Below are 12574 nucleotides of genomic sequence, written 5' to 3'. Positions count from 1 at the left end.
CGTCGTCATCAGTAAAATCCTTGGTTTGGTAAATGCAAACAACCAATAAAGTAATCCCAAATTTGTGGCCTTGCATGACCTCAGATACACTGTGTATATTTCTCTATAACCTTTTTTTTTGTCAGGAGACATGTTTCTTTGTCCGTTTTGGATATTTATTTCAGCAACTGGATCAGTTTTTAAATCCTGAAACAGCTCAATCTTTTTTTTTTCTCTAACAGCTCTATTTTTTCTCACTTGGATAAAAATATGAATGTGAATTATATCACAAAAAGAGTGTGAAGCTGCCATGATTTAAGGTTTAATCTAATTAAAATGGCTAAAGTTGATCAATTTCAATCGTCTGAAGTGTCTTTTTTTGTTTAATTTTAACACACCCTCCCACTCCCACCAAAGATATAATAGTTCTTAGCACAGGAAAGAATGAACTTGATGTTTCATCCCCCATCAATAATCCTCATGGTATATTCCTGCTGTTTGTCCTCTCTAACAGCAGAGCTCACTGTCTCCCAGTCACTTGCAAGTCCTGGCTCTTCTTGCCTTCATTTACGTAGAAATCGTAGCATCCTGAACAAGCCAGTCCAGAGAATTTCCAAATATGCAAAGAATGAGGTAAGCACAACTAAAGAACAGACTAGAGAAACTGGAAATTCTTAACCTTAAACACTAGAGATTGAAAGTGTTCCGGTGTTATTCTGCTCTCCATATGTGATAATCTGTGTTAGGAAACTATAATCTAGTAATTTTAATTTCATTTTAGTACATTATTATTTTTATTGTCATTCAATTCATATACTTATATGTAGTAAATGGAAAATCATTTCTCCTGGACCATGGCAAAGGTTGATAAGTAGGACAGTGCAGTACAGTAAATTACACAGAACATTACAATTACAGTACAATAAACTCATGTAGCAGGAGACATCAGAGCATCACATGGCATCATGGCAGAAGGACATAAAGGTCATGTGACTACATTCCGGCAGCAGGGTGTTGGAGCAGCAAAATATTTGGAGGCAGCAGGTGGTTGGGGGGATGGTGGCATGTTGGAACACCAAGATGTTGGGGGCAGCAGGGAGTTAAACAGGAAGTGTTAAGAGGTAGCAGGGTGACTGGGGCTACAGAGGCTTCTGGAGAAGCAAGATGTTGGGGGCAGCAGGATGTGGGTTGTGGGTAGGATGTGGGGAGGAAGGATAGAATGTTAAGTGGGAATATTGTGTTAAGGGGTGACTGGGTTTTGAGGACAGCAAAGTGTTTGGTGGCAGCAGGGTGCTGGAGTTATCAGGATGTTGAGGGAATTGAAGGTTTGGGGGCAGCAGGATGTTGGGTGGCAGCAAGTTGTTGGCAGCAGGGTCATAGAAAGCAGCAGAGAGTTCTGTGGCATCAGGGTGTTAGGGCAGCAGGATGCGGAGAGGCAGCAAGGTGTTGGGTGGCAGCAGGATGTTGAGTGGCAGCAGGGTGATGTGGCATCACAGTGAAGTGGCAGCAGGATGTTGGGTGGCAGCAGGGTCATGTAGCAGCAGGATGTTGGGGCAGTAGGGTGTAGGGACACAGCAGAATGTGGGGAGGCAGGAGGGTGTTGGCACAATGGAGTGTTCAGGGGCAACAGTATGTTGGGACAGCAGGGTGTTTGGTATCAGTAGAATGTAGGGGTAGCAGGATGTTGGGTGGCAGCAGGATTTTGAGGAACTGCACAGTTTTGGAGCAGCAGGGCTTTGGGGAACATCCAGCTGTTTGCTGGGGTGCTGGGGGCTGCAGCATACTGGGGCAGTGGGCCAGGGGTGTTGGAGGTGGGAGCTGGGGGGCAGCAGGAAGTTGTAAAACTACATCATGTTGGTGCAGCATTTGTTTTGTTTTTATTTTAACCTTATTTCAGCTCTTTAAATAGCACTTTAATTCTTCACTGGCTGTGAAAACTACGTCAGCAAGTGAAATTAAATAATAAATTATTATAAACTAAATAATAGTTTCCGCTTAGGGCTTAAGATGACATTTACAATACTGACAGAAATTATCCACAAAGTTGTGAATGATTTTTTTTTTTTTTTGTAAATAAAGGAAGTGTTACATTCGGGACAATTGTGAATCATGCGTCATGTTTCAGAAGAAACAGTATGTTTATGTTGTATTTTAAATTTTTTGTACACTTTACATAAACAAATCAGAATCGATGTCTCCGTTAGCCACTAGCCGAACTGATCCGCGTTCCAGTTTGTCCCTGCGTCCTGCGTTTGCTGACGCCGTGACGTCATCGCGCAAACCCGGAAGCGGTACCTTTGCAGTCAGTCGTGTTTACGGCTTTGTGAGTGTGTTTTGGAGCTACGGATGTGTGTTTCCGGGCAGCGCGTGCCCTTAACTCTGGCTGTACGGTGCTCGGTGCAGTGGTGGCGATGATCCCGGTGTCGGTGGTGGTGTGTGTGATGGGAGGATGGTGCTCGGTTTATCTCATGGACACTCTGCTCAGGGTAAAAAAAAATCATGCCTGGATCCCAAACTACTTCCTGTTGGCCGTGTAGTGCACTTCGTAGGGCGCAGGAAGCAGTGGTTCCCACGTGACAGAAGCCACTATGATAGCCAACATGGCGCCGTTTGGGACTGAACCCATCTCTGCATTGTTTACGTTACAGCTGTCTAAGAGCTGCTTATGGTTTTATGTAAACTAGTGTGATCCCTGATGTTAAAAAGAATGATTTAATATGTTTATTATGTTTATTACAAACACTGCGTTTATAATTGTTAATCCAGTGTCAGTTATTTTATGCAGTACCTACAGATATAGCTTACTGGTCATCTGGACCTTAAATTATTATGCACTAACTGACTCATTTATTCCTCAGAGGTTCCTGTTTAGTGCAGAATTAAGTGAAAAGAGGAAAAAACAAGCAGCTTACAGACAGTCTAGTGCAAAATATAGCATCCGTTTTTGACAAATAAAATAATAATAATAATAATAATAATAATTCCAATTTGGTGTATTAGGTTTCATAGATAGATAGATGTAAAAAAACATGGTGGGGGGTGCAAACTTTTGCACTGAGGTCCATTATTATCTAATATTGACTTCATTATGTAAGGAGGTGTGTGTTTTGTGTTCCAGTCGTCCAGCTCGCTGAAGATTCGTTATGAATCGTGGCTCTCGTCCAGCGGTGTGTCTCTGTCCCCCTTCCACGTCCGCTGGCACACCGGCCTCTTCAACAAGCTGTTCGCCAGATGTGCACGTCTCAACCCCCACTTCCTTTACATATGGTACGAGGCGTCACAACCTGTCGTTGGCATTAATCTTGTAGGTGACTGGTTTAAAGCAGCGGTTTGTGATGTTTAGAGTCCTGTGAGGTGAAGTACAATCGTAATAAAAACAGTTTTAATGAAACTGCAGATGCTTCCTCAGCCTCGATCCTGCATCCTTCAGCCTCCATCGTTATCTGTAAGGAAGCACCAGTTCTTGAAATGCGGAGGAATCGAGGAGAGAGTGAAGATGCGCGATGCGTGTTTCCTACTATGCGGAAGATTTTTTGTTGTTGTTGTAGTGCGTGACTTCAGCCTATCCTTCATAAACGCTTCACCTTTCACACACCAAAAAAAACTGCAGTAAATGATTCAATAATAAGAACCAAAAAATGAGACGTGCTTCCTCAGCAAAACTTCACTTTAACTTTATAGTGACTTTATCGAATTCTCTTTTTGATGACGTGAAGCTTCAGAGCTATCAGTGAACACAGAGTGCAGAGAACATGGGACGAGCCACAGGAAGGTTCCAAAACATCCAGAAATAATTTCTCTTAATCTAGTAGCAAACATGAATAACTTCAGTGAGTAGCAGTGTTAAAAAAAAAAAAAAAACAACAAAAAAAAAAAACATATGTATCTGCAGGACATAAACCAAATCCCGTCTGAATAGGGCTCTGTAGAAACCCTGTTAAACATTTGGTGTTTGATGTTAAACGATTGATTTGATGTTGGTGAATTGTGTTTGTGTGCTGCATTGCTGACTCTTGAATTACACCATGCTAAGGGAACAGGTTAAAGTGTGTGTTTGTGTGTGTGTGTGTGTGTGTGTGTGTGTGTGTGTGTGTGTTGCAGGTTCAGTGCCGGGATGGTGTTTGGCGTCGTGGCCATGTTCGGCTCGGTGCTGCTGCTCGGTCGCACTCTGCAGCAGACTCTGGCTCACATGATGGCTGAGACTCTGGACGGTTCTCATGAGCAGGTTCTGCAGGTGGTGGTAAGTTTAAACAACAACGGCACCATGGCATTTATGGTTTCTGACCTGTTGCTATGGCGATATGGAGCATTACGCTTTATTAAAAAATAATTCACCTGCCAGAAAACGCAGTTCAGGACGTGAAACGATGCAGGACGTCAAAAACACATTTGCTTTTTGCTTTCGCTTCTCACCAGCTTTATCCTGTGACATCATAACCCTCTGTCTTGTGAGCCAATAGAAAACTAGAAAACGAAAGGGCGGGGCTTTGGTCTTTTTGGAGCGCCAGTTTTTGCCTCGCTGTTTTCTTACTCTTGCTTGATGCAAAATCTAATCAGCAGGCTCACGTTACTCTGAGGTGATCTCCTGGAATCAGTTACCTGTATGCAAAATGTGGATTTTTTTATTATTATTACTATTATTTTTCTTAAAAAATGAGAATTTAGCACTGCTGAATCAACAGACAGGCTGTTCGGTAATAGAAGCGCAGGGTGGAATGTGCTGTGTGTCAGCGTGAAGGCTGATATTTTCTTGCCTAAGTGTTGGTGAACACAAGTTAGTGTCACTGAACATCTCCTGATCATCAGTTATCTTTTCTTTATGTGTGTTATCTCTCAGTACATCAGGTGCTTATTCTGACTCAGTGATGTATGTGTGTGTGTGTGTGTGTGTGTGTGTGTGTGTGTGTGTGTGTGTGTCTGGTGTCAGGTTCCGGGTGTGAATTTACCGGTCAGCCAGTTGGCCTACTTCTTCGTTGCTATTCTGGTCAGTGGAGTTATACACGAGTTTGGCCACGGGGTGGCAGCACTGAGGTACAAAAAACTAGTGGATTCGTGACTCTTACTATTTATTTATTTGCTCTGTGTGTGTGTGTGTTTTTACTTTTTTACTTTTCACAACAGATACCGATGATGTATGAATGATGATTTATGATCAATGTATTAGAGTTGATATATCAGTGTATAACACACAGCACACAGATTTTTTCTTCTTGTGTGTGACGCTCTCAGGGAGCAGGTCAGGCTGAACGGCTTCGGCATGTTCCTGTTCGTCATTTACCCTGGAGCGTTCGTGGATCTCTTCACCACCCACCTGAACCTCATCTCACCTGTCCAGCAGCTGCGTATCTTCTGCGCAGGTGTGTATGTGCAGACACACACACACACACACACACACACACACACACACACACACTTCCTAGAGCTGATTATTTCTCTGATTTCATCGTGCATTCTGCAGAATCACCACTAGATGGAGACAGAGCTCTGCTTTAAAGTTCACTTAAGAGCTCATTTACAGAAATGTAAGGTTTAAAAACAGATGGACATTAAAGTATAAAAGAAAATGAAGAAATATAGCCACTTTTTTCATTATAAATATTTAAATTAACCCAGTGTTGGAAGAGTGTATGCTTTAAAGCTCATCTAAAATGTATTCAAAGTAATCAATTAGTCAAAAAAAAATTACCCAGAATTTGTAAATTAAAATAAAAAGTTTTATTTGTCCTGGCATGTAGTTTATTTTCTATTAGAAGTTAAATCCATAGCCTATTTATTTATTTATTTATTTATAGTGGACAGGAAGTTGTTTGGTATTCATTCCCCCTGTGTAAGGAATATAAAGATTATTTAATTATAGTATATCATTTATTAAGATAAATATTGTGTACAATGAAATATCAGTGAAATACAAATTAATCTAAAACATTGAAGTTTATGATGAAATTTATTTCGTTCTGACTGTCGTAGTATAATATTGCAGACTCGTTAATATTTAAATACATGCAAATTAGATAAAGTTAAATTGTTGTCTACCCTAAAAAAGCTTTATAATGAATAAATGATTAAAATGGTGCTGTTGCTCAACATAATTAATAAAAAAAAATGCATCTAATATGTTGAAGTTTGTAATGAAATAAATGTTCATTGATGTTCATTGGTTAACTTTACTGACTGCATAATATTACGCATTAATATTTAAATATATGCAAATTGCATTTAAATACAATATCGCGTGTCTAGTTATGTAATTTAGGCTAAAAAAAGCTGTATAAATGATTAAATTTGTGTTAATTAAACAGTTAAGTAAAGTGTAAGTAAAGTAAAGTGCTGATATTTTATTGCATTCATGAGATTGAGGAGGAAAAAAAACGACTTGCTGGAATTTGAATCTTCCGTAACGGTGTGTTTCTGCGCTTTGGTGTGCAGGCGTGTGGCACAACTTCATGCTGTGTGTAGCGGCGGTGTGTTTCCTCCTCCTGCTGCCGCTCCTCCTCTTCCCGTTCTACTACACCGGAGCAGGAGCGCTCGTCACCGAGGTGGTGGAGGTCAGAGCATGTGGTTGGCGTTCGGGGGGGTGTTTACTTACGCTCAACGCATTTTCTCATTTTCTCTGTCTATCACATGACTTTGGAAGTGTGATCATGTCCGAGGTGCGCTTCTCTCTCTGCAGGGTTCTCCGTCGAGCGGCCCTCGCGGCCTGTTTGTGGGAGATCTGGTGACTCGGCTGGAGGACTGTGAGGTCAGCGGGGTGGACGACTGGCACTCCTGCATCCAGCAGCTCTCACAGCGGCCTCAGAGAGGATACTGCGTCCACCAGCACACCCTGCAGCTCCACCGCGCCGCCGGCAGAGGTACCGCCGCCACTCACGCCACACGGACAGCCACGCTGACACGGAATTAATCACGGGTTATTACACCACTGTAAAATAAAATTTATAGCCTGAATTTATTTATTTCTGTAAAGCTGCTTTGTGACAATGTCCATTATTAAAAGCGCTTTACAAATAAAACTGAATTGAATTGAATTAATGCATCCTGATGACAAAACTAAAGAGTCAAATTAACAGCTAAAATAGCAATAATAAACACAATCACAATCATTAATAAATAAAATAAATAAAAAGTATATATTAGTGTTATACATAAGCTAAATAAGCATAAGTTAATAACAGTATAATGCTTATTCTAATAATCATAACATTTATTTAAAAATATATATTTTTTTGTCTTTTCTGACACTACACAGATCGTGCTTAAAGTTTTAGAGTAGAAAACAAATGAATAAAATAAGCTTTAAATGGAGGAAGTGTGTAAAGCTTGCAGGCGTGACTGAGAAAAACAGAAATATAAAATGAGTAAATGTTTCAGAAATCAGCTGCTGTTTTCCTGTAACATTGTCTTCTTCCTCATCGTCTTCCTCTTCTTCCTCTTTCTCTTCTTCATCTTTCTTTTACTGTTCATTCTCTTTTTCCCCCTTTTTCCTCTTCCTCCTCTTCTTCCTCTTCTTTTTCTTTATCCTCTTTTTCCTCTTCTTCCTCTTCTTTCTCTTCCTCTTCTTCCTCTTCTTCTTCATCTTCTTCATCTTCTTCATCTTTCTCTTACTCTTCATTCTCTTTTTCCCTTTTTCCTCTTCCTCTTCTTCTTCTTATTCTCTTTTTCCTCTTCTTCCTCTTCTTTCTCTTCCTCTTCTTCCTCTTCTTCTTCCTCTTCCTCATCTTCATCCTCTTCTTCCTCTTCCTCTGTTAGAGTTCAGGCGTCTGGACGGAACGATAGAGTGCTGCAGCAACAACAGCCTGACTGACCTCTGCTTCTACTACACCACTGCGAGTAATAACAAACTGGTGAGACCACACACACACACACACACACTCTCTCTCTCTCTCTCTCTCTCTCTCTATCTATCTATGTGTGTGTGCGTATATATATATATATATATATATATATATATGTATACACACTCATACACGGACATGCATACTTTCACACATATACTGTACACACTCAATCTCTCTCTATCTCTCTGTCTTTCTATCTATCTCTTTATTCTATTTTCTCTGTGTCCTTCTCCCTCTCTCTCCCCTTTCTGTCTCTGTCTCTCTCACTCTCTCTTTTTCTATCTGTCTCTCACTGACTATCTTTCCCACTCTCTCCCTCTTTGTCTCTGTCTTGCACTGTCTCTCTCTCTCACTCTCTCTCTCTCTCTCTCTCTCTCTCCCCCTCTTTGTCTGTCTCTCTCACTCTCTCCATGTCTCTCTCTCTCTCTCCTTCTCTCTCAGACACAGTTTGCATGTTTACCCGCTCGGAAGACGATCCAGGTGAGTCGTACGTGTCGCAGTAACTCAGACTGTGAGACAGACGTGACTCCCAGCGTGTGTGTGATCCCGTCACTGGAGAATCAGACTCGGCTGATCCGGGTGAAACACTCCCCGCAGGCCGACATGCTGTTTGTGGGCTACACGTCACACCTGCAGTACTCAGGTCAGTTATTTCTCTCTAAAACATAGTCTGTGTGTGTGTGTGTGTGTGTGTGTGTGTGAATATTTGACTTGTGTTACAGTAGTGATGTTTTTCTCCGCAGTGAGTCTCACTAACTTTGTTCCGCGACTTGGTTTCCTTCACCTCGACCTGCCCGTGATGCTGGAGACGCTGTGCAAGTATCCTTTATTCTAGTGTTACATATACACACACTTTTACGCTGCTTACACACACACACACACACACACACACACACACACACAGTATGTGTCTGTCTGTTTGAACGAAACCCTGGTGTGTTCTTTTCCTCAGTGAGGTTCTTTTTCTTATTTTTAGTTTTTTATTAATTAAAGAATGACACATCGTGCTTTTTATCTGTTTGTAGTTACATTTAATGGTGTGAAACATCTGCAGAACAAGTTCTTACGTTATAGCAGCTGTAAACAGTTGTTCCTTCACCAGACTCTCTTTATTTCTCTCTTTTCTTTTGTCATGTTGCTGAGTAAACGCAAAGAAGCGTAAACTCCTCCGTCCTGAAGAAAGCACTGACACTGGAGACTCCTTCTGTAAATAAGGAGTTAAATAAACATCTCCTTACAGAAAACTTCACCAGAACAGTGTTTATGTGCAGCGTTGTCTGTACGAACCAGTGTGATTGAGCTGTTGCTATAGAAACGATAACATCAGAGCTGCTGTTAGAGAAAATTAATTAACACCTTCTGACTAATCCAGATACAGAATCCAACAGCGCTGTTGTATAATTAGTCATTTAAACCCATCACTGTGTTTTTTCGTCCTTAACCACCGGCGTGTGTGAGGTACCTGGTGTCGATATCCGGCGCGCTGGCCGTGGTGAACGCGGTGCCGTGCTTCGCTCTGGACGGTCAGTGGATGCTGAATGCTTTCCTGGAGGCCACGCTGAGTTCCCGGCTCCCGGAGAAGAGCAGCCGCGAGCTGCTGGGGTTCTTCATCCTGCTGGGGGGCAGCGCTCTGCTCGCTGCTAACGTCGCTCTCGGATTATGGATGGTCACGGCTCGATAACGGACAGCTGCCTCCTCCAATCGGTGATTGGGGGAGGGACTTTTTTTTAAATTTAATAATAATTCACAGCAAACTATCTGTGAAGTGTCCTGTAACTGTTCCCTAAAGGTCATTAAAGGTTCACGTTTTGAATCTCTTCCATTTCACCCTAAATAAATGTTTGCTGCAGCATCCTCATAAAACGACCGCAAAGTTTTTAATAACTTTCTAATTATCGTGACCATTAAAAGTTATGTACTTATGCGGAGAAAATTATTATTGGAGAGTTCAAAACACCTACGCAACTGTCAGTCATTCCAGATTCGTATGTCGATCGGCTCATCTGTGCGCATTTTGAGTGTACTCTGTACTCCGATGTTAAAATGCGGAGCTCCTACAGAGAATTCATAAAGATTGGCACATCTGGAAATGTTAATGATGATCATAAAATATTGTTTTATTTACCCAGGGGTGATTGTTGTCTTATTGTGATCCATTGCCATTGATAGATAGTGAATAAAGGGGGGCCAATACTTTGTACAGAGCAACAGATGGCCGACAGTTGGAAATTGTGCACCAGTATTTCTGATTAATTGTCCTATAAATGTATATACACGATGGGTGGAGTTAATATTTTGTGTAAATGTCACTTTTTTGTAAGTGATATATTTGAACATGAACAAGGCAGCTGCTGAGTTTGTTTTTGTTTTTCTGAATAAAAGATGTTCGATAAAATACAAACTCGGATAATTAATAATCAGGACACAAGCTGTAGATGAGCAGGATGTGTTGATTTAACACACAGGCAGGAATGAGATGCTGCGTTATCGATCACATTTGTGATTAAAAAAAAAAAAAACACTTTCTAGTGATGGAAGTTCTGGCTCTTTGTGATGAATCAGATCGTACGATTCAGATCACTAATAAGAGTCGACTCTTTCGGCTCCTAATCGGCTCAGGAGCTGAGATTTTGTAATATTTTGACCGGCTATTTATTGTTTTTGCCAAATTATGGCTGAAATCGCTTTATAAAATGTTACACTACCTTCTAATTAACAAAATAACTCAAGTAACGAATTTATATTTAAAAAATATATATACTGATGTTATTGTGCTGCTGCATCTTTATTCTACTTCACTTAATTCTGATAAATGAAATTAAACTACAAGAGTTAACACCATTGATTATATTTCTTAAAAAAAAGAAAAGAAAAGGCTCAGACATGCGAGTCGGATCTCAACCTTCGCCTAAAAGAGCTGAGTCAAAGAGCTGACTCGTACGTGAACAGCAGAATTACTTAAATAAAAACGAATCCTTCTCAGGACGTCGCTGTTCTTGACGTTGTGTTGCAGTGAGTCTATAAAACAAATGGGGTAAAATTGTGGGAATATTTGGAACGGGTGATAAATTGGGTAGAAATTTTAAAACAAAAAAAAGTTTCTCAATGGCATTTTGTCCGAGATGAAAAGTGAACAATAAGTAAATAATAATTCACAATTCTGCTCAAAATATATGACAAAATATAATATCATTTTCCTTCACTAATTAAAACACGGGTGAGTAAATTTGTGGATTTATTATTATTTTTTTTTGTTTAAGGTTCGCCTTTTTTTTCCCCTCTCTCTCTCTCTGGAGAACTTGAGCAATTAGAACAATAAACACACAGCTCACTGACTTTATGTTCTTTATGGTCCAGAACAGGACAGTCTTTCCTTTCTTCTCCAGTTTTTCCTCTGAAGTGTTTGAGATAAGGCTGATAACAACAACATTTTTTCCGATCATTACGCGTAATTCTTCCTCTACAGCAGCAAAGCACACCATGAAAAGGACACGAGATAAAAGGCCTGGATGATAGGAATATAGAAGTTTCTATCTGAATGACCTTAACTTTAAATAAAATAAAACATTCAGGTCTATCAGGTTTCGTTCCTTTTCTTTATGATTATAAATAACTTTAACTTTGTGGAACTGAACGTGTTCCTCGGGAGTTATTCCACCGAGCATCACTCACTGGAGGTTCTTGGAAAGATTCTTATATTAGATGATGGAAAGACGTGTGTGTGTGTGTGTGTGTGTGTGTGTGGTGCTGTTATAGAGAAATAATCAACGACTGGGTGGTGTGATGAAGCTGAGTTACTGTCACCACTATAACAAGTGTTTTATTCCTCTTCTACCACAGCAATTTTCAAACATTTACAATTTTTTATTTATTAAAGAACGACATGTCATACTTTTTAACATTTATAGTTATATTTAATGTTAAAGTCAAAGTTAGTTCCTGTTCTCACTTACGTTATAGCAGCTGTAAACAATCGTTCCCTCACCAGCCTCTCTTTATTCTCTCTCTTCAAGTTAATAAGACAAAAAAACTTACGCAGCTTGTCGTGTTACGAGAAACCGCAAAGAAGCGTAAACTCGTCTGTCCTGAAGATGTCGGAAAACTTACAGTTACAGCTTTACCTCTGACACTGGAGACTCCTTCCATAAATTTTATATAAACATCCTTACAGAAAACTTCACTATATCATTATTGCGATTAAACACGTATTTTTAATCCGTTTATGTGACGCGTCTGCCGTACGAGTCCCTGTGAACGAGCTGTTGCTATAGAAACGGTAACAGTGCAGTGATTTAATAACAGTCGATATGTTTTTTTGGCTGCTGTAGGATGAACGCTGCGTATTCGGTCGCTCTGTGTGAGTGGAACTCAGAAGTCTTGCACTTGTTTCGTGTGGTTTATCCTCCTCATGTTTCAGGATTGTGGTTGTTCCTTATGAATGACTCAGACACTTTAAATATTAAACTTTAAACGTTCTCTTTGTGCTGCTCCTTTGGTGGTGCTGGAATTTTTTTTTTTAGTCCACTTCCTCCCATGCAGGGCGTGTATGTGTGTGTGTGTGTGTGTGTGTGTGTGTGAACGCGCACCATGCATGGCCGGGACACACCCCCAGTCTTTGGCGAAAACGCCGCCTGTGTGGGGGCGTGTTATTTCAGCAGGATATAATTATACACATGCAGTATTCAGATGTCCTGCGCTGCTGTCAACCTGTGTGTGTGTGTGTGTGTGTGTGTGTGTGTGTGTGAGCGCGAGTCTGTACA

The 12574-nt window shown here is 40.6% G+C and overlaps 1 protein-coding gene across 1 annotated transcript; it reads left to right on the top strand.

Annotated features, from left to right (window-relative positions):
* Positions 1-2234: 2234 nt before the first annotated feature.
* Positions 2235-9938, top strand: mbtps2 (membrane-bound transcription factor peptidase, site 2). The gene is made up of 11 exons (XM_026938004.3): positions 2235-2465; positions 3098-3246; positions 4081-4219; positions 4907-5010; positions 5209-5336; positions 6406-6524; positions 6650-6830; positions 7726-7820; positions 8256-8457; positions 8558-8633; positions 9273-9938. Exons 1-11 carry the CDS (start codon positions 2391-2393, stop codon positions 9493-9495), a joined length of 1491 nt encoding a protein of 496 aa, XP_026793805.3. The 5' UTR covers positions 2235-2390; the 3' UTR covers positions 9496-9938.
* Positions 9939-12574: the final 2636 nt, after the last annotated feature.

Source organism: Pangasianodon hypophthalmus, chromosome 22 (assembly GCF_027358585.1).
Source record: "Pangasianodon hypophthalmus isolate fPanHyp1 chromosome 22, fPanHyp1.pri, whole genome shotgun sequence".
NCBI classification, from domain to species: Eukaryota; Metazoa; Chordata; class Actinopteri; order Siluriformes; family Pangasiidae; genus Pangasianodon; species Pangasianodon hypophthalmus.
This window is presented reverse-complemented; position numbering and strand designations above follow the sequence as displayed.